The sequence below is a fragment of the Echiichthys vipera genome (genome assembly GCF_963691815.1).
Source record: "Echiichthys vipera genome assembly, chromosome: 22".
Classification (NCBI taxonomy): domain Eukaryota; kingdom Metazoa; phylum Chordata; class Actinopteri; order Perciformes; family Trachinidae; genus Echiichthys; species Echiichthys vipera.
The window spans coordinates 14,856,995-14,879,835 of record NC_139847.1 but is presented as its reverse complement, the minus strand read 5'-3'; the positions used below and the strand labels follow the sequence as shown (position 1 = coordinate 14,879,835).

At 41.0% G+C, this 22,841-nt stretch overlaps 1 protein-coding gene across 1 annotated transcript in view; it reads left to right on the top strand.

Annotated features, from left to right (window-relative positions):
- m1ap (meiosis 1 associated protein) overlaps nt 1-14,265 on the top strand; it is a gene marked incomplete at both ends in the record, with an annotated part of 37,383 nt that extends 23,118 nt beyond the window's left edge. Inside the window, 8 exons of the mRNA XM_083936808.1 lie at nt 1,693-1,848; nt 1,938-2,097; nt 4,919-5,060; nt 6,184-6,247; nt 6,413-6,555; nt 9,219-9,334; nt 9,683-9,764; nt 14,032-14,265. Coding sequence (XP_083792934.1) covers nt 1,693-1,848; nt 1,938-2,097; nt 4,919-5,060; nt 6,184-6,247; nt 6,413-6,555; nt 9,219-9,334; nt 9,683-9,764; nt 14,032-14,265 — 1,097 coding nt within the window. The remainder of the gene's footprint in view (nt 1-1,692; nt 1,849-1,937; nt 2,098-4,918; nt 5,061-6,183; nt 6,248-6,412; nt 6,556-9,218; nt 9,335-9,682; nt 9,765-14,031) is intronic.
- Between the last annotated feature and the right edge of the window lie 8,576 nt (nt 14,266-22,841).

Sequence of the window (22,841 nt, the reverse complement as noted above, 5' to 3'; positions counted from 1 at the left end):
TACAGCAACTTCCATATTTCTTTCTCTCCCCCACCCCTCCCTCTCTCACTAACTCTCTCCATCCTTTTCCTCAGACAGACATTATCGGAGGGAATGGCGATCGATTTCCTTAAACCCCCTTTATTCCATCTCTCTGTTGGTCTCTCAAAGATCTTATTGCGGCATTACAGTTTCCATATTCTGTGACTGTACATGTCCCTGTGAGGTCCCTTACCACAACTTTTACTTTTTTGTCTCTTTTTTGGATTCATGTGAATTGATCCTGGCTCCTCCCTCTGTCTTTTTCATCAGTAAGGGAGTAACGCTGATACAGAGTTGGACGCAGGTCTTATTTTTCTGCTGATCCCAAGTAGTAGAGAATTCCCACCAGTTCCTTAATCCATATTAAGAGCTGTATGGCATGTGTCGGAAAGCAAAGTATCTTGACTTTACATGCTTTTTTGACATTAAAGTAGAATTTATAAAGCAGAAGTGCCATTAGAACATGCTTTGTTACCCACTTAATCTTCACTCTTTCTCTCCCTTTCCTTATCCTTCTCGCCTCCACTCAGCAGGGATCTGACTACAAACGTCCATCAGCAAAAACCAAGCAAACACAATTCTGCCCCCTTACTTAGAAGTACTTATTTCTGGATGAAGCACTTTTGGAAACTCCAGAACCAAAAATAGCTTCCGTACTGTAACAGCCTCTGACAGATGAAAGAATCAGTGATATTTTTTCTTCTAGGAATTTAAAGTTTCTCATTTTCTTCCCAAAAGTGCCTGGCTGTAAGTGTTTAAATACTTTGTCTATTCTTCATCCATCTTCCGTGCTCTTTCTCTGTCTTATACCCCCTTCTGTCAGCCTCTCCTCCGTCTGTACCCTCCCTCGCTCCTCGCTGTGCCTCCTGATCCTCTCCTCTCCCTTAAGTCCCATTAGTCATCTCCTGGTGGGTCATTAACTATTAAACACCAGATAGAGGGAAAAGGAGAAGATGGGCCCTCTGAAAGGTTTGTGCCTAGTTTGCAATGATAAATGGACATTGGGAGATAGAACAGGAGAGGAGGGTGGAGCAGGTCCATGGAGTGTCTTTTTCTTTAATGATAAGTGGAGGTCAGCAGGCAAAGAGAGGAAGGCAGGGCAGCTGCTTTCTGTCCTACGGGATAAGCCATGCTGTACTTACAGAAAATAAGAGACAGATTTATATTAACATTGCCAAAATAGCCGGGAAAGCAATCGATCTTCGATCACTCCACAGGTTGATTGTCCCGCCCGTTCACACAATAAATTCGGCCCTACTTCTTCCCTTTAGGAAATCAGTGCTAGGCCTTTTCCTTCAGTTGAGCTTAATAAGGTTTTTGGATGATCCAGAGACACTAAAGCCCTCAGATGACACACAGTTCAAAGAGTCTGCAGTGTCTTATCGAGTTGCAGAGGCCATACTGTAAATTTAATTTATTGGATTTTACTTCCACCTAGTGGTCATAGATTAAAATGTTTTTTCCCAGGAGTGTACTTCAGCAACTGATGTCTGTGTAAAACATGGATCTGGAAAACAATATGTTTGGCTTGTTGTGTTAAAATAAAGTGGTGTTAAAATCTTAAATTAAATACTAAATATCAGTATAAATATTAGAATAACATAGCCCAGAATTAAAATTATCTGTCTATCTGTTATCCGAATATTGATGCCTCTGTGTGTCCGTCTTCAGATTCTCTGATGCTGGGAACGGAGGTCGACCTGCAGCAGGTGGAAAAGAGCGTTATCGCCATGGAGATGGTGTTAAAGGCGTGGCTTCAAGAGCAGGGGGGCGACAGAGAGCACCTCCACCTCCTCCTGCCCAGCCACCTGAACAATCCCATTCCAGGTACAGTCACTGTACACAAACATATCAATTCTGTTACAGTAATGTTCAGTGTATTTTCATAGTTAACATGACATTTGTCACGTGTGTAGTGTGCGTGAAGTGTGACATGCAGGAGCGTCTGATAAGCCCCGCTCTCATCCCCCTGAACCCTAACCTGGGAGTGAAGACCGAGAGCGTCCGGGACTTCCTGCATGCCACTAAAGGATCAGCCAATCAGAGCCAACCGCCACGGAGACTGAAAGCAATCAAGTAAGAGACGGGGCTGCTTACGATCGCCAGATGCATTCAAAAATCGCCTGCTGTTGCTTTCAACTCAGATCTATCCACATTCTTTTTGAGCTTCGCCTAAAAAGAATTACAAAATAGTTGTGCTGAAATGTGCATTACTTTTTCACACAACTACACAACCAGTTAAAAATAATTTGATTCAAAGCCACAGGGTGCTAAGAGACTAGGCCATGTGTTGCATAATAAATAACACAAAAGAAAAAAACCTAATAAATGTTAATACTTTTCCCCCGACTTTAAGAAATGAGCCTTAAATGAGTGACGAAAATCATGAATAAAGGAGAGATGAAGCTTTTGTGTGTGTCCAGTAAACCCTGCCCGTCTATGAATGGCTGCATTCTGACAGCTGGGAGTACTTGAATACTTCTTACATGAAATTCCCCCATCACATCAGAGTCTGCTTTGTTCTGCACTGATGCTGGAGAACACTCAAAGCAGCTAGAGTTGGGCAAAAGAACTGCTCCACGCTTAAAAGAGAGTCGGGAAAGTTTCCCTAACTTGTTTGAGAAACTTACGGGACATGGTTGCAGTAGTAAACAAGAAAAGAAAGAAAAGTATATAGTTCTCATAGCTGTTATTATATTTCCTTACAGGAAAAGCATATATGGCAGAAGGAACTTAAAGTTATTCTGAGGCTGCACTCGTTTTAAACGCTCAGAAATTCTAAATGCCTGAACAGTAAATACACATTTTTGTTTCAGTATTTTCACATGAATACAAAGTTCTTTATTCTTTCCATCACACTTCCTTTTTTTCTGTTTCGAAACAACAAAACAAAACATGTTAAAGAAGTAAGCAATACTAAAACAATAACTTGACAGGCTGAAGTATGTTGCTTTTCTTTGTGCTGCTTTTTCTTTTATAAATAGTCCTCAAGTATGGAAATCAGAAAGTTACAGACATTCCAATTTGAAAGAAAGTTATAATAATAAATATAGGGAGGCAGCCATATACAGGGGTGGTTGGTGTGGAACGTAACAGTTAGAAAGTCACACAATAATACAAACAAACTAATCAATCGTGGCAGCAGTAGACCAGCATCTCCCATGTTCTGTGAGGTAAAATGGATGTTTTTGTCATAAAGTCTGGTGGCTTTGAAGACGCTGAGTGATACTGAATTGGGCAAAGAAATTAGACTTCATAGCCATTGTATGTGGTTATATATCACGGCTATGAACCAATTAGATTGCTTGATTTGAGCTATCTGTTTTATAGATACAGTATATTCAAATTCAGTACATAAATTCCTTTGCATATATAGTATTGCTATTCAAGCATGTACACATATAGTATGTTAAACGGACAAAAACAGGTTCCATTCTCATCATCTCATCTAACCATCACAAATCAAAATAAATCATAGAATGCTCAATACTCTAATGAGCTCAGTCTACTACAGTAAAGATTATCCGGCCACTCACAATCAAAATATGTGCTAGAAGGTAACCTTTTTTTCACAAACTCATCTAAAATACATTGGATTATCTCTTATAAGGAAGGATTAATAGGTATTTAACATTCCTTATTGATAAAGTGGGTAGATATACATCAAGCCCATATACAACATGATTCTAAGCCATTTTCATTGTGACCAGACCAGCACCAAGAATAAATTGTTTTGGATCCATTGTTGTTTTAATCTTGGGAACGTGCAATTTATTTAGGCTGATATAATTAATTAAACACGATCACTTCTACGGTCTAAAATACATGTAGCATTCATGTCTCACTGACCCAAGTGCACTAAGTAAAACTAATTAAAGTAAGGTCTGTCTGATCAATCTGTCACAAATATCGGCCAAAGTTATGAATTTGAGTTGTGAAGCCTTAAACTTTTTTTCGATCATGTATTTTTCCATCTTTATGAATGCGTTTCTTTATAAATACCGACACTGTTTTAGCTAGATTTTCAATACCTCATCCATTTCAGCCATTTATACAACTGGTATAAATAGCTCTGTGGTTCAAAATCTTTCCTTTTAACAGACACACACACACACACGTATATACAAGCGAGCGATGCTTGTATTGCATGTGCACACAGTAATGATAGAAAGCAGACATTCAGGCCTGACCTAGGTGGACAGTTTCTTATTTGTCCCTGATTTGCATTCATTTTACATTTACAGGAGCTGCAGTAGGATGTAATCGCTCTCTGTGTGCGTGTGCGTGTGTCCGTGTGTGTGTTTGGGTGAGTGTGTGCATGAGCGTGTGCGTGTGCGTGTGCGTGTGCGTGTGTGTGTGTGTGTGTTTTGCATACCGGCCGGTCCGGGAGTTATTGTGCTCTGTGTGTGTGCCTCACATACTGATGAGTCATGATTTACAGCAGTGACATTTCAATGAAGCTGGAGGATGGCGGTCACACTGCTAACAAATTAATCTTGGCCGGGATGATGTCATTCTCTGTCTCTCTGCTCAGTGATTTGTTGTGTGTTTACATACAGACCACTGAAAACTCTTCCCGGAGCTTAGAGAAAAAGGATGATGTCCTCTTTGACATTAAATGTTTTACTTCCAGCGGTCACACTTAATGAACAAGTCCACAGACATTTCTTTATTGGAGAACCAGAAAAAGGGTCCTTCAGTTTAAGTCTGCATGTTAACCAAGGTTGTGTGTGTGTGTGTGTGTGTGTGTGTGTGTGTGTGTGTGTATATGTGTATGTGTGTGTGTGTGTGTGTGTGTGTGTGTGTGTGTGTGTGTGTGTGTGTGTGTGTGTGTGTGTGTGTGTGTGTGTGTGTGTGTGTGTGTGTGTGTGTGTGTGTGTGTGTGTGTGTGTCGTAGGACTCTGCGTGCAGACGGCGTGTGTGAGAGTGTGTTGTACGGCCTGCCTCTGGTGCTCCGCCCCACCACCTGCTGGCAGCTGGACTGGGATGAAATGGAGACCAACCACAACTTGTTCCACGCTCTCTGTCACACACTCAGGGTGTGTGAATGTGTTCACTATTTGTTATTTTGCTGTGACCATTCATTTTTGGAAATTTTAGATTTTATCAGCAGAAACCAGTTTCCTTTTTTACCTATTAACAAAATAACTACAAGGATCAGTTACATTTCTGTTATAGTAGAATAGAACTGTGGAATTAAAAAATACATGCCACAGAACTTTAGTCACTTACTTAAAGCAATTCTTACTGTTCTGGCATTTTTCAGTTAGAGCACTCAGTGCTTCCCTCCAAAGTCCCATCCTCTCCTACCCTTGCCTGACCTCTGACACTCCCTCCTTCCAGCACTGAGAGAAAAAGCTGCATTCAGGTGCCAAGGGAAGCCCAAATTTTTGGACCTCCAACTAGGCAAAAAGCCGGGGAGAGATTGACCTACCCACAATTTGCTAGTATGAGGTTCTACTTATAGTAGGTACTTATAGGTATTGCAGTGTACTATGCCTAGTTTGAGGTCCGAAACCTTGGATTTCCGATGGCACTTGAACGCAGCATGAGGAACAGAGCGACAGATGACAGGCAGGAAGCTCGGAGAATAATTTTATTCGGACGGAATACAATGATTGGTCAGACTTTTGTCAGATACGAGAATTAAATATTGATGAGTTTCAACACCTGGTGGATTTCTTTTACATTTTTGTGTGTCATACGCTTATTAGGAGCATTTTAAGATTACAAAAGAAAAGTGTAAAAATGCCAGAAAAATTGCTTTTATAGTGTAAAACTGTTTTATATTAAATATGTTTCATTTAGGGGTGGCTGGTGGCTTAGTGGTTAGAGCAGCCTCCCCATGTAAAAAAGCTGTAGGACCTCGGCGCAGCGGCTGAGGGTTCAATTCTGACCTGCAGCCCTTTGCTGCATGTCTCCCCTCTCTCTCATCCCATTTCCTGTCTGTCCTATGTAATGAACTGCCAAAAAAAATAATCTTTAAAAAAACATATATATGTTTAATAAAGATCAGGTTTGAGTGATAAAAGAGTCATTAGTTGGACCCTCTGATGGGCTCTTTACTGTAGGTTACCTTTTGCACCTTGTACATTTACAGTAGTCCTCTGTGCAATACAAATGAAAAGTGTTTGATGTTACATTTGTTTTTCCCTCTTTCAGAGTCGTGACTTGTTCCTGCTGTTCCAGGTGGAGCCCGCACAGAAGTCTACAGCTGGAGGCTCAGGTGTGTGTGAGAAGGAGAGAGAGTCATTTATCAGTCCTTGTAAGTGCACTTATATGCGCTGCCTCTATGTGTGTGTGTGTGTGTGTGTGTGTGTGTGTGTGTGTGTGTGTGTGTGTGTGTGTGTGTGTGTGTGTGTGTGTGTGTGCGCCCCCGTGTACAACACAGGTGTGTATTCTCACTACGTCCTCCAGCCATCCCCGTCTCTCTCCCTGCTTCTGAAGCCTGTGGTCTCCAGGGAGTTGCTGCTGCCCTGTTCTCTACCTGTCTCCGCTCAGGAACCTGCAGCAGAAGCCACGCACACTATACAGGTTAGGTGACTTTTGCTCATGAAGAAATGACAGAAGTAGACAGAGGCATCCAGAACTCAAAAGCAGAGATGGATAGATTGGTGATTGGAGTTCAATCACCAATGCGTACACTGACAACAGCGGCCCAATTTAGTGAACTCTTTGTGTGAAAACTGTGTGCACGCACTAAGACAGAAATAAGTTCACCATAAATGGATATAAAAATACCCTTAAGGTTGTGCCTGCTGCTCCACTCATCAGACCTGTCAGTGCAAAGTGCAATTTCACTAAACCGTCTCATCAGTCAGGTTCTCCAATTCTGCCTCTGTCATTACACACTGCTGTGACGATTTATAGCGTAACTACCACTAATTCATCCCGATTCTGTAAACCATCATCGCAGTAAATTCTCAATCATAGTTAATATTAAAGACTTTAAGAAGTGCTTCACAATTCAGGGTCAGATTAAAATGCTGTTTTTAAATTTGCTTTTGAGATTTTACAGCTCTCTGCAGAATGCCAAAATAAGAACACAATCAATAAAATTGGCAAACAACCCTAAAAACAAAGTTTCTCTCAAGTTATATTCAATTTCCTCCATTTCATTACACGTTGTTATGCGTGTGGGCCCAGAAATTGAATATTTGGCTGATGAAAAAGTGTTTCACTCTTTCTCTTGTAGGTACTTTGGGTTTAATTGGATCAATAGTGACTATCAAATGAAATATTTGATAAGGAAAATTAATAAAGAAAAATTACTAAAAATTAATAACTTCAATTTATTAAAAACGTCACACGGAGAACCAATCAAATATAGTGCCTTGACTCACGTTAAGATTATGAGATTGAGTTTTCTCAATAAACTTATCGTTAATCAAGGAAATATTAGTTATCACCAATAATTATCAAAGATAATAATAAAAATGACTCTAGTCAAACCAGAGTTCCTCGGGGCACCACCGTCATAGACGGAATGATAACTAATATTAAAGTCTCATAAAAATATATTAAACTACTAATTAAGGGTTAAACACCGATAAATATAATAGTTTAATTAGTTGAAGGATTTAAGAAGTTCTTTTCTTAGTAGAAGCTGGCTCATTCATCTTTGTGTAATATTAAATAATCAGACATATGGTAAACACAAACATTTATTAACAGGTTAATAAATGCAACAAACAAGACACAATAAACTAACTAAAGCTAACAGCAAACGTATGTTTGTGTGTATGTGTGTGTGTGTGCGTGTGTGTGTGTGTGTGTGTGAGAGAGAGAGAGAGACAAAGAGAAGAGGTGGGGGCTCGGAGAAGGTGTGAACATTCTCTTTGTTACACAAAGAGAAGAAGCCTGATCTCTCAGTTCTTATGACAAAGTTACAATGGTATCTAGCCGTTCATAAAGTCCTATAACATGTAGTAATGCCCAGTTGGTGATTAGTTACCAGTCCATGAGATGGGAGATGTTGCGTTGCTTGATGCCAGTGGCTGGGTGAAGAAAGGAAGCTCCGTGGTAGTTCTTGTCTGATTGTGGCTCTTAGGCAAAAGAGGATTCGGATCGCTCTGTGCTGGGCTCAGTTGAGGATAACCGGTTGGTTAACCTTCGTGGTGATCCCACGCCATAGGCCAGGTCCAGGGCCGAGGGGACAGCTGGAAGCTGGTCTCCTGGAGTTGAGTGATCGCGTAAAATGGAGAAGAGTAGGAGGATCATCCGGTAGAAAAGATCCAGTAGAAAGATTCAGTAGAAAGAGGGCGAGAGATTGTGTGCTTCACTTTATATAGGCCCGGATGATGTCATCACCTGGGGGTCAATTCAGCCAATGAACAGTTTGGGTGCCTTGGAGGATTCACACCTGGGTGTGACCTGTTGTGGGGGTGAAGGCATTTTGAGGTCTTTGTTGGGTTCTACTTTTAATCAAACTGACAGTTCGAGTTAATCCAGAAAATGAACAATCATCATTGGGCGCCGGTTGCACCTACACTCTGAAGTCGACACATTAATTTGAATTCCAGTTGGAACCAATTACAGAAAATCATCCAGATATATATATTCACATTTATGGCTCTGTACAGTTATAATGACAAATTCCAATACAGGTACACTAACACAAAGATGTACTAAGTGTGTGAAAATAACCAATAAAACAGTATATTTGAAAACTATGGTATTATAATTAATACCATTATAGTTATATGATAATCTATATAACTATATAGTTATAGTTATAATTATAGTTATCACCACATATGTATATTATTGTTTACTGTTATTGTTTATTTATCCCATGACTATAATGGCCATGAACAGAAACACCTCTGATTCTCAGCCACTCACTTTAAACAGAGGTGCAGAAATGAAAACACATTTTATTATGTAATGAAACGACACTTTTATTGCTAAAATTATTATGATTTTTTCTTTGTGTGAAGATGGGAAATTATTTAATGTTTTAATTTCATTTTAAAATGAAATGTTTGCCAAGATGTTCTCTATCATGTATATGTTGGACAGGATATAACCTAGGTTATAGAATAGAATAGAAATACTTTATTGATCCCAAGCTGGGAAATTGCAGAAGAATATGGACGTAGCCCCTCATCATTGAGGTCTATGAATTTATTTTACTGCATGCACATACAGTATTTCCAGATGATGTTGGGATGCTGTTCTCTCTGTTTCTCTCTCAGGGTTGTCTCACTCAGCTGGATGAGGAGTGTGTGTTCAACCCGCTCTCTCTGAACAGTTACCTGTACCAGCACCTAAGGAGCCGATGCCTGCTCTCACAGCCACGATACCCATACAGGTCAGAGGGAGCTGATGCCATGATGCAGATAAATCTGTGTAGTCCTTGTGATGCCCATGTTAGAACAGTGGAATTTTTTGGATGTAATGGATGTAGAGCAGGGCTCCCTAATCCTGCTCCTGGAGGGCCACTGTCCTGCATGTTTTAGGTTTCTCTCCAACACACCTGAATCTAATGATGTGCTCATTATCAAGCAGATGAAGCTTGTCACAGGTTTGAAAATCATTAGACTCAGGTGTGTTAGAGCAGGGAGAAACCTAAAACATGTAGGACAGTGGCCCTCCAGGAGCAGGATTGGGCAGCCCTGATGTAGAGGTTAATGATGACATTGATGATGGTTGATTCCAGGCTGCAGTCGCCAGCAGCCCACAGAGACCCGTCTCAACCACCAGAGGGCCCTAAAACCACAGGCAGCAGGCAGCCGCGGCAGGTAAACACAACAGCTTTATGGCAGGGTAAAGGTCACGACTTGCTGCTCATATAAATGAACACAATGATCATGACTGAGTGAAGTCTAAAGCAATTTGATAACACAAGGCAGGAAGAATGTCTATACAAACATCACTAAGCTGTGTACAGGGAGTGTGTGCTGGACTAATGCAACTTCCTCCACTTCCGTATTTATTCAATAGATGGCAGCATAGTTTGCAGACAGTTTCATGCATTAATACATAGACACAAACGCTATCATTAAAAAAAAAGAATTGAGCAAAGTTTTCAACTGACTTGGATCAGAAACATGAGCAGGTTGTCTTCATGAACTGATAAGGTTGACATATTTGAAGTGGTCTTTTCTGAACAACCTCAACAGGAGCCTGTTGAGAACAGGCTCCTCAACAGGAGCAGGAGTTAAATGAGTCTATTTCTAAACTGTTGTCTCTGTGTGTCCTCTGGTTTAGATTCATCAGACATGACTTTAAACTGCAGTGGGGGAACATTATAACCAGTGTTGGAAGAGAAAATTCAGTGTAAAAAAAACTATTACGAGCAAAAACCCTGCATTTTAAATTCTACTTAACTACTCCACATACAGTTCAGTAGTTTAGTCCGGTGGTTTCTAAACTCCGAAGGATCACAAGATAAATCATATTTTATATGATATATTATTGTCTAGTATCTCCACTGACTTTGACTGCCTAGTTATAACTGGTGACTTTAATTTTCATATTGACGATTCGAATGGCAAGGGTGCAAAGGAACTTTTTACTATTTTAGATACATTTGACCTGTCTCAACATGTGAAAGAGGCTACTCATTGTAAAGGACACACCCTGGACCTGATTATCACAAAAGGTCTCAATGTTTCTGATGTTCTTGTGACTGATCTTTCATTGTCTGATCACTTCTGTGTTTTCTTTAATATTTCTTTAATTCCGGAGACACAAACAGAATCAAAGAATGTCAAAAAGCGCTACATCAATGAACATGCTAATGTACTCTTTAAAAATGCCATCTCCTCGCTACCACCTCTAAACCCATGCCATGCTGATGATCTTGTAAACAACTTTAATTCCAAAATTGTGAATATCTTAGATGTCATTGCACCGGTTACAGTTAAAACAATTTCTGGTAAGCAAAAGGCACCCTGGAGAAAAGCTGCTGTTGTAACAGCCCAGAGAAGAGAGTGCAGGAAGGCTGAACGAATCTGGCGAAATACAAAACTTCATATTCACCATGACATCTATAAAGAGAGGCTCCATGCCTACAATTTAGTCTTAAAAAGTGCTAGAGAAACATTCTTCTCCAATATCATAAACAGCAACACTAATAAGGCCAAAACCCTATTTGCAACTGTCGACAGACTGACCAACCCCCCAACACAAATACCAGCCGAACTCCATTCCACACAGAAATGCAATGAGTTTGCATTCTTTTATACTGATAAAATTGAAGGCATCAGACGTGCCATCAATATCTCAAACAAAAAAGTTGGATCACCACCCCGTTTAGGCCAAAATAACACAGCAATGATGGCAAGCTTTAATGCCATAGACTCTAAAACTCTAGTGGAAACAGTGACCGATCTAAAGCCAACCACCTGCTGTCTCGATGCTTTACCTACCAACTTCTTTAAGAATGTTTTTGACTGCCTATCAACAGACGTATTGCAAATAGTTAATAACTCTATTCAATCGGGCAATTTCCCAAAGGCCTTCAAAACTGCAGTCATTAAACCTCTTCTAAAAAAGCGGAGCCTAGATGCCTCTATTATCAACAACTACAGACCAATTTCAAATCTACCATTCATAAGTAAAATAATTGAGAAAGTTGTACTCCAACAACTAACTCACTTCTTGGCTTCTACTGGCTGCCACAACAACCTCCAGTCAGGATTTAGACCTTTTCATAGCACAGAGACGGCCCTTATTAAAGTTATAAATGACATCCGTCTTAACACAGACTCTGGCAAAACTTCAGTACTAATGCTATTGGACCTCAGTGCTGCATTTGACACTGTCGACCACTCAATACTTTTGGACAGGTTGGAAAACTGGGTGGGGCTCTCAGGCACAGTCCTAAACTGGTTCAAGTCATATCTACAAGATAGGAACTATTTTGTTTCCATTGGCGACTTTGTATCAGAACAAACCAACGTAACGTGTGGAGTCCCCCAAGGTTCAATCTTGGGGCCGACTTTATTTATTATCTATATGCTCCCACTAGGACAAATCATGCAAAATAATAACATTGACCACCATTGCTATGCCGATGACACCCAAATCTATGTAGCGCTATCACCAAATGACTATCGCCCCATAGATCTACTGTGCCAGTGCATTGAGCAGGTCAAACACCGGATGTGCCAAAATTTCCTTCAACTAAATGAGGATAAAACTGAGATAATTGTTTTTGGTGCTAAGAAAGAAAGGTCTAAAGTCATCCAACACCTTCAATCACTGTCCCTGAAAACCTCAAATAAAGCCAGAAATCTTGGGGTTATTATGGATTCTGATTTACATTTCGACAGTCACATCAAATCAGTAACAAAATCGGCCTACTATCACCTTAAAAATGTAACCAGACTTAGAGGGCTCATGTCAGCTCAAGACTTAGAAAAACTTGTCCATGCCTTTATAACCAGTAGGCTAGACTACTGTAACGGTCTCCTTGCAGGTCTTCCCAAAAAAGCTGTCAGGCAGCTACAGCTTGTTCAGAACGCTGCTGCTCGAGTTCTAACAAAGACCAGAAAATGTGAGCACATTACACCAATTCTTAAATCATTACACTGGCTTCCTGTACGTCAGAGAATTGATTTCAAAATCCTCCTGCTCACATATAAATCACTACATGGTCTAGGGCCGAGGTATATCACTGATATGCTCCCACTGCATAAGCCTTCTAGATCACTAAGATCCTCTGAGGCCAATCTGTTAAACTCAAATCAAGGGAAAGCATCTTTCAGTCATTATGCAACAAACAGCTGGAATAAACTTCCTGAAGATGTAAGACTTTCACCCACTCTGACCACTTTTAAAACTAGACTGAAAACTTTTATGTTCACCTTAGCTTTCTGCTAAATCTTCGCACTTTTAACGTCCGCACTGTTTTGATTATTGTCTATGTTTTTATTCTCTTTGTCTTCCTGTAATGCATTTGAATTCATGACATGTTGTGCTGTGAAGCACTTTGAGTCTGCCTTGTGTATGAAAAGTGCTATACAAATAAAGCTGCCTTGCCTTGCCTTGCCTTGCCTATATAAGAGGTGACAAGCTGAAAATAACTGGTTAATCTTTAACAATGTTTTGTGATTTATAAGCTCATCATGTTAAAAGAGCTGTGTGTGATTAAGTGGAGAGGAAGTATCCAGTTGTACAGTACTGGAGTAAATGTACTTAGTTACATTCCACCATATAATATCATGGCTATATATAAGGATCCATGTGAAAAATTAAACATTGAGGTAAAACTTGGTTTCACGTAGACCCAAACTAAAATTGTAGCACGAGAGATTAGATTTTCTCATTCAATCAAACAATTATTGTGGGGGTTTTTTTTAAATGTATTATCTTATGGCTCTTTCTTTTGTTTTGTTTTTCTGTGGTTCTCCATGATCAAAGATAAAACAGGATTTATATCACAAAGGTTGATTTATATCACAAGGTTGATACATTACCAACATTTTAAATATAAGAAAGATGTCTTTCAAGAAGTCTGGTAATTCCACTGCTTTAAATGTGCCGTTGAGTATTTAAAATGTCTCATAACCTATATAACCTATAATATACAGTACTAGAATGATTTCACACTGATTATCATTGAATCCTTTCATGTTACTTTGTTTCATCTACTGAGGCCTGCTGTGACCCGAGAGTGTGTAGCTGTTGGCAGTGTGACTCATGAGGGTTGATAAGGCTGCTGACATGCAAATAGTTCACTCCAGCAGCAAAACAGAGAAAAAGTCTTGTTCTGGTCTTTGGCACGCTCTATTTTTATTCACTGCAGTGGAACTTAACCCTTACCATAATGGTTCTTGCTCTTTGATTCTCTCTAATTATTTCCTTTGTTCCACCTCCTTCAGAGCCTCCTTATCTTCTCTTCCTCTTTTTTTAAACTTTCTCGTCTCTCTTATCAGTCAAAGAACTGACAGCTCAGAATGTACAATTTGGTCAAAGATGTTGATATATTTTCTTGTTTAAATATCACTCTAAGCATTTATTATACTTGAAACATAAAGGCTGTGTATTGTCTCCACTCAGCCACAAAACCACGGTCGCCAACTGGGAATGAACAGCAAGGTCAGGGCTACTGTGGCTCCCCTGCCCTCATCCTCCTCCCACTCATCCTCTTCCTCCCTGGGACCTCCTCCTGTTAAGGCCTCCCGTCCGGCCCTGACGCTCCTCAGCAGCAGCAGCAGCGGTGGAAGCCGCCGGGCCCAGGCCCCTTCTAGAAAGGAGGAAGACGATGATGGTGACTCCATGGTAATACAGTAAGAGCGGGAGAAAGTGGCCAGAGAGAGCAATAGAGGGACAGGGAGATGAGAGAGAATGAGAGAGAGGTGGTGCAGTGCTTCCTCAACAAGGTATTCAACACACACACTGTGAGATCCTTGAGCATCCTGACCTGCCACTTTAAAGGGCTTTCCAGCCAACTGCAATATAGCTTAGTCAGCACACCCACACATTTGGCTAATCGGTCCCCATTGTAAAGTTTGTGAGTAATCAGGGAGCTCATAAAAGCTTTAAAGACTAAAGGAGGGAAAGACACTCACTAATTGGCAACTAAACGCACACACACACACACACACACACACACAAACAATTCTGCGCTACACTCTCGGTGACATACTTCAATTAACCTCTATTTATTCTCACCACACAAACCATATTAGCTAGATCTGAGTTTAACAAGCTTTGGTGTGTGTGTGTGTCTGTGAGCGTGTGAGTGTGTGAATGTGTGAGAAAGGAAAGTTTCGACTCACTGCCATCTTTGGATTGCTGAGGCAGCAATCACACACCATGAACAATGAAAAAGCGGGAGAGAAGATGAAAAGAAGGGAAACAGCAGGATAACAGAAGCCTGGAAGAGTCAAAAAACAGAGTGATGGGGCAGAAAGTAATAAGTAACGATAAAGAAAGAACAAGAGGTGGGTTGTGTGGAGATCAGAGGGGGTTTTAAGGTAACACACAGCAACATAAAAAATTAACAAGAGGCAGAGGCAGTTATACAATTATGATCAGACATAATAAAGCGGACAGACTGCAGCGATAGTACAAAGTGACTTATAGACAAACACACACATGTGCACATTCCATTTCCATTTTGCCCTTAAGCCCGGTCTGAACACAGCTTCACTGTTTTAATGAGACAGAGAATAAAGCAGCAGACAGAGGGGCCTCTCTGCTCTCCTTCACCCCCACAGCGGGCTCTCTCTCTGGGGGTTGAAAGGCAGCGTGAGGGGGATGTATGGAAGGAGAATAGAGACGAGAGAAAACTGATTAATAAAAAAAAACTGCAGCACGTTCTTCAGAATTGACACCAAAGGGTTTGCAATGAAGAAAGAGTTCCGTCTTGTGTTTGAGATTTCGAGAAGGGTCGGCAAGAGTTTGTGCAGTGACATCACTGGCTGATCTCTGCACTGTATTACGTTCACACACATTTACTCACTGATTCATACTCGTACGCACGTATTGGTCACTAATATTAATTTATTCTTCGGCGAGGAGCTTTGTTATCCACACACATGCACTCGCACAGAGGCGTAATCAGTCTCCCGCCATTCCACCCCCTTGTTGAACCTTATAACATTAGGGACTACTCAGTGGCAAATGACTTCATGATGTTTGTGATGTCACAGCACTTCCGCATTCACGGATTATATCCACAACGATCCTTTTGTCTCTGAAGAGAATTTGACCGGACCTCCGAAAGTGCCCAGTGACATTTTACCCACTTTTCTCTCGCTGTCGCCGTCCTCTCCCTGTTCTCTTTCACTCAGTACTTTCTTTTTCACCGCCACAAACTCAGAGATGTTGAGTCAACGTGTTTGAATTTCATAAATTTGTTCAAATAGAACCACAGTGGCCCCTCTGTCCCCAAAAAGGTCAAAAAGCTGGAGCCAAAGTTCCTCCTTTTAACCCGGGCGATATCGGGCCACACTCCTCGTGAAATGTCACCAGATTTATGGAGCGTGAGCAACCGTTAACAAAAGTGTCCCTATATGTGTTTGCAAATTCATTCAGAGCTGAATTTTAACAGGGTGACTCGCGAGTCAGGCGAATTTTCAGGTTTTGGCAATTTTTTTGAGCCATAGCCGCTGTTCTGTTCCAAGAAAGTTCTTTGTTCATTGTGGTTTTTATGACTCCACCACACAAACACGCTTATGTCATTGTGTTGACTTAGTCATGTTCCTGATCAGCGTTTGACTGTCTTTAATCCAGTTTATTTGTCTGAGCTGCGAAGAACATGGACATTTGTCGACTGTAAATCCATGTCAGTTGGTGATATTTCGGCTGTTGTGCCATTTTAGGATCTTGTATGTTCCTCATATTTATATACATATATTTATTGAACTTCTCTCAGATTTGTATTTTATCAATGTGTATGAACTGTGGGTTAATAAAATGTCCTTTCATAACCTTTTTGTAGGTGGAGTACCTTTGCTTTGAGGGCATCTAATTTAACCACTTTTAACCTTTAACACCCACTGGTTTGCCTGCAGAACGCTTGCACTATGTAGAACTTCCACATACAGATAGTGCTACAAAAAGGTGTACGAATACGATTGCATGATATGCATTGATAGATTAGACTCTCATCTTTGCAGTCAATGTGTTTCCCTTTAAAAACAAAGCATGGTTGCATCCAAAATCGCATACTATCCACTACAAACTCAATATGTATAGTATTCATTCCACGTTCTTTTGTGTAAATAAACAGTAGTATGTATATTTTCAGACGCACTGAGCTGTAATTACCACACCACTTCCTGAGAGCTGTAACCATGGTAAAGTGTGCTCTACTGGTATCGCCACATAAAGCTTGAATTAGTTTTTTAAAGATTATTTTTTTAGGCCTTTTTATTACTGAGGACAGATATGAAATGGGGTGAGAGAGAGAGGGGGAGACATGCAGCAAAGGGCCGCGTCCGTTGTCTCGAGGACCTTCAGCCTCTCTACATGTGGCGACTGCTCTGACCACTGTGACACCGGCCGTCACCTCGATCGCTGTTATTGTTAATGCCGCGCTGCCTTGTGGGACATTCATGTGTGTGTAGTGTCCAGTGTTGCATACTCACCTTTCATACTAGGGTTACTGAAACACTAAAAAATCTCACATACTATTTTAGCCTACTAAATACTATGTGAGTTTGGAATTTCAGACGCAGTCTAAATCTTTGAAAATGTTTTGCCCAAAATTCATCAGAAAGACCCGGTGGTCAATAGGAGGCCATTTGTTTTTATTTAGGCATGCCATGACTAAAAGGGGGTCATTAAAGAACCCACATTGAACTTCTGACCCAAACCATTTAAACCCACATATTCCATTTATGAACTGTTACTGAACTGCCATAAAGTTGTGGTGGCTTCGAGAGGATTGTTATGATAACTATCCAACCACCTTTAACCTTTTACCACCGACTGTTCCAACCACAGCACACAAACACTGCTAGTATGAAAAGGTACGTGAATATAAACACTCTTTTTGGCCTTTTGCAGGTTGCATACGTGGCAGCCAGAGTAAGTTTGTAGATGCAGTCAGTTCGTGCCAGCTTTTCTGTTGAGTCACTTGCTGCGTACAAACTGTTCAGTCCTGCACTGGCACATACGATGCAGCTACTCCACAGTGAGACGTTAGCATTAGACTTTGACAGATAATATCTGGAAAGTGTGCTTTTTGCTATTTCCTCAAGAAAGACCAAGTGTGGTCAACATGTTGGTAACAAAATCCCTGAAGCGTAGTGAGCGGTTGTTTTCTCTTCTATATATATCATTGTCAATTGTCATGTGCAGCACCTAGTCTATGGCGTGCATTCACCGGACAGTATTTGCTGATTACTTTTGATTCATCATTTCCTGAGAGAGTGACCTTTCGCTGCACCATTTTGTCTCATTTTGCAGACAGTGAAATCATGTCTGTGTGTCTCAGTCGGCATGGGCGGGACACTTCTGTTATTACTACTATTTTTGTGGATCGATTTCTTGGCTTCCTGTTTCTTGAAGCTTCTAGCATTTGTTTCAGTTTACCACAATGTTTTGCCATTTCAGCATTATTATTATTTAACTGCATATTGTCCAATCTGATCTAAAAGAAAACTTTCTGTTTGACTAAGTGCAGTAGCATTTCTTCTATGTCTCATAAGCTTCTATATCTGAGTCAGGGTATTAGTGCTGTGACTTCCTGCTGTATTCTCAACACACCATTTCCTTCTTCGCTGCAAGCTGCAGAACAGAAGAAAACTCTGTCAGACTCTATCTGTCTCCCAATTGTAATACACTGTCTCTTTCCTGTAATTGTCCTTACTGGCCACAACAGGACTAGAGTCCTGCACGCAGACAAACAGAGCAGGAACAAGATTCATATGCAGGTTACAGGCAGAGGTTAATCAGCTCTCTCACAAGCAGAGCTGAGTGAGAACAGAAAGAGGAAGTGCATCTTTGTGAGGAAGTGAGGAGGTGAAGCGAGGAGGCTAGAGGACCTGAACTATGATCCTACTGGCAGATATCTGAAAGTTCTGTTCTCCTACGCAGGTCTAGAAAGTCTAGAGAAGTCTGGAAATCTGATTTGCTGATTGCCATGCCCTTGAGACAAAATCATGAACATAAATCAGCAAATCTGGTAAAGAAAGGAAGCTCTGAAAAAGTATGGAAATATGAACTTAGTTTTGTCTAGGACAACTTGAGTTTTTTGCAGGGCACAGTTTTTGGTTTCGCAGGGTCAGAATGTCACTGACACATGCTTAAAAAGAGTCAAAATCACTTCAACAGATTCATATTTAACAAAGTTTTGCATTTATATTAGTGGAAATTGAGCGACAACCTGAAGGAGAACAGTAATTTCCTGCAGTTAGTTCTGAGAGCCGAGAGAGAGTGAATGAAACTCTCATCTCTTTCAGACACATCATGACTGAATGGGTTTGCTCATGCACCGCTAAAAATAAAAGCTGGTGGTCTGCAGAGTCAAGAGGAAACCGGACAGTTTCAGGTGCGTCTGAAGGCAGAACACACAATCCACGTCAGATGTGCGCAAGAGAAAGCTCTTGTGTACCGCAGTCTTAAAACAGAATGAGGAAATGCCGCTGAGTTTCAGCTCGAGGATGTTTCATATTCAGAAGTGCAGCTGACAGGTGTAAACTCTTCCGAAGATCGGAAACAAGCGGGTCTAGGCACATGTGGTCTGGTTAAGTCTTGAAGCTTTAAAGAATTACTCTGACAAATATCATAATTTTTTTCATGATTCAACCGGCCTACTGGGCCCAGACCCCCCTGACTTTTACCTGCTAAATGACCACAAAGAGACACATAAAGACAACCAAAAGATACAAAATGACCACAAAGAGACACATAAAGACCACCAAAAGATACAAAATGACCACAAAGAGACACATAAAGACCACCAAAAGACACAAAATGACCACAAAGAGACATATAAAGACCACCAAAAGACACAAAATGACCACAAAGAGACATATAAAGACCACCAAAAGACACAAAATGACCACAAAGAGACACATAAAGACCACCAATAGACACAAAATGACCAAAAAAGAGACACATAAAGACCACCAAAAGACACAAAATGATTACAAAGAGACAAAGTGACCAAATGGAAAAAAAACCACAAACGATGTGTATAACTACAAAGAAATGCAAAACAACAAAAAGAGGATAAAGTGTCACAAAGTCTATGTTTTGCTCCAATGTAGAAAAGATGGTGGGACATTCGGCATGACTGTTGAGACTGTTGTACCCGTGCCTGTTTATGTTGAGGAAGCAGGATATGCATGAATTTTCCGCACTAGTTTGGACATTTTCATCCAGCTTCGTCTTAACGAGTGCAAAGTTTTGTATTTAATCGTATAAAAGTTCTTGAGCTGCTACAAAAAGCACCAGTTGGTGTAAAGTCAGGTTTCAGTACCGCATGTTGTTGGACTGATTCTGCTCTCTTTTATGAGTCTGGCATGACCTTTAAGAGAGAGACTGAACGAGACCTTGACCAGGAAGAAGGCGGTAAACTATGCAGAGGATAGACAGAGGACAGGACGTCTGTGACATGATAAAAGTCAAAGACTGTGTGTGACATGCAGAAAGTCTGCAGATAAAACTCTGCGTGAAGATAGCCTCATGTGGCTGCACGCACAAACTCAAGCCACAAGACCAACTGTCTATCTGTATTGAAGTGACTCCGGGTCCAACTTTATCTATAAATCTGTTCTTTTATAATTAAGTGTTTTTGTTCTTTTTTCCATCATGTGTCCTGCAGCAAAACGTTCATCTTGACATTTCTCCAAAAACTCACCGAAGTAGATCTGAAACTATGAAGTGGGGTCTCTGATATGCTTTCAGTATGAGGCTACCAACCTTGAGCACACACACATAATCACACAGGAATGCACACATGTTGATATGGCAGCAGGGGTGGCTCCTATGCTGACATACCGTACACTGAACAAACTTGACAGCAGCAGGCCTGTTTGTAGATTTCTTGCCTATAGCTGTCACACATACGCATAATTCTGTGATCAAGCAGGCATAAGAGCTGTTCTGCAGATGCGTGAAAGGTCAAAGCAGATGAGTGGAGAAATGTGAGGGAAGGAAGGAAAAGAGGTGACCGAAAGCACAGAATAGCTTTTTGTAACACAGGAAGAAGATCTAAACCGCTATACAAATGTATTTTTACATTAGTTCTAATGAGTCAAAATGTCACAGAGCTTTACAAGCTGCATTTAAACCATTATGAAACACTAGAACTGGTCATTGATTGATTGAGATCAATTCTGTCATTGTTGTGTCAGCCTACCATACCTACCTGTGCACCTACCTATATAAAGTGCTGAGCCCCTATGTTAAAATGCCCAACTTGCCCATGCCTTCCTACAGCCTGGTTTGGTCTCTATAGCTAATTTCACTAATTATGACAACTGTTCGGGGGTGAATTGTTTTGTCGCTCTCCTGTTTAAATCATATTAAAGCTTAAAGTTACACATAATTAAGGGTGGCAGGTGGCTGCAGTCTCAGAAGGCTAACATTAGCTGCTAGTGCCTATCTGCTTTTCTATCATCAGGGACGACAGATGTGTCAGTGCCATGTAAACTCAGCTGAACTTATTTGTTCAAATTGTTTGTTAGACATGTTTTAAGTGTTTCCTGCAGAATTAGATTCTATTTGTGGTGGTAACTGGTTGAGGGAGACCTTCTGTTACCGCAGAATTATTTTTTTAGTTTATTTTTTGGGCAGTTTTTCAAGCCTTTTTATTATATAGGGCGGACAGGAAATGGAGTGAGGGGGGGGAGACATGCAGCAAAGGGCAGCAGGTCTGAATCGAACCCGCAGCCGCTGCCTCGAGGACCTTCATGCTAAATCACCAGGAGCTCCACACATTAAAATTCATTTTGGCTCTTCTCAAACCCATGGCTGATGTCACAGAGACTACGTTGGTTATTTATAGGATAAAGCCTGGAAACTGGCAGTCCAAAGGTAAAGAAATTTGCCTTCAAGCACCTGTGAGGCTCATTAATAAACATTGCGGTTTTACGGGTTGATTGTCTGCTTCTTGGCCGGGTTCAGTGACTTCCTGAAGTCTCCGCTGGTTGCTTGGCAACCTCACGATGACGACAGGACTCAAGACAACAGCCAGGCTTACTGTTTCCCCAATTCCAAGCTTTATGCTAAGATAAGCTAAAATTTTGAGATTTGAGATTAATATTGTCATCTAACTGCACAGTAATTTGATCTTTAACTACTTGGTGCACCTTTGTAAAAGCTGAACCACTGAAGTCAGACAGTCAGGATCAAGATCTCCTCTACAAACACTCAGCTGTTTCCTTTATGACCAGAAAGTGGACAAAGTCTGCCTGTAAATGTGTAAACAGCTTGTTTGGGATATTCCAAATAGGAAGTGTTGAGCCATATTAAAGAAGCAAATTGTGACAGCAAGGACACACTTCCATGTACCGTGTGTGTCATGCCTCTTTTTTCCAATGAGTTCACCCAGAGTTTAATGAGAAAGACAGAAGTCTGACATCGCTCTTTCTCTTTCTGTTTTTCCCCCCACTCTGTCTGAAAGAACAGAGGAGGGAGGGGAGACAAGTTAGGAAATGTAGCCTCAGTGTGTAATCAAGTTACTTTTGGAGGACTTTGTTGTCCAAAAAGTACTCCAGCAGCAGGTGGGCAAATAAGGACAGCAAAAAGGGGATAAAGAGGGATGATGGGGATAAAGAGCAGTAGCAGCACTGACGGGAACAGTCTGTGCCTGTTGTTCAAGCCAAGCAGACACAGACAGGTTCATCCAGCCAGCATTCATCATGTCGCCATCTTTTTCATCTCCCCTCTTGGTCTCTAAGTCTTTTTCTTCTCACTAGTTTCATCATCCTCAGCTTAAGATAAACACCCACATGTTCCCCTTTCTCTGCAGCTTTCTTTAACCTGTCAATTAGATGTTTTTTCCTTCTATCTTCCCATGTTTCCCCTCTTTCCATCTTGTGTTCCTGCCCTCCTCTCACAACATCTCCGCAGTTAAAATGCACAGCGTGTCCGACACAAACCAGCCGCCATTAACTGTCACCAGAGCAACCGAACAACAGAATTAATGCAGAGGGAGAAGGGAAGGAAGAAAGAAATGAAGAAAGTCTTTGCTTCTTTTTTCGAGGCTCAACTTTAACGGTGCGATTAAGTGGTTGGAAACCGACTGAAACAACAAAAACAGAGTGTGGCAGAGGGAGGGAAGCGGAGGATGAGGTCAGACTGTTTTACTGTCCCGTTTGGTCTGGAACAGAAAGTCTTTGAATCACTAAAAACTGTGTCTAATTGGCTCCTGATGGGACAGACACACTGAGGTGTAAGACGGGATT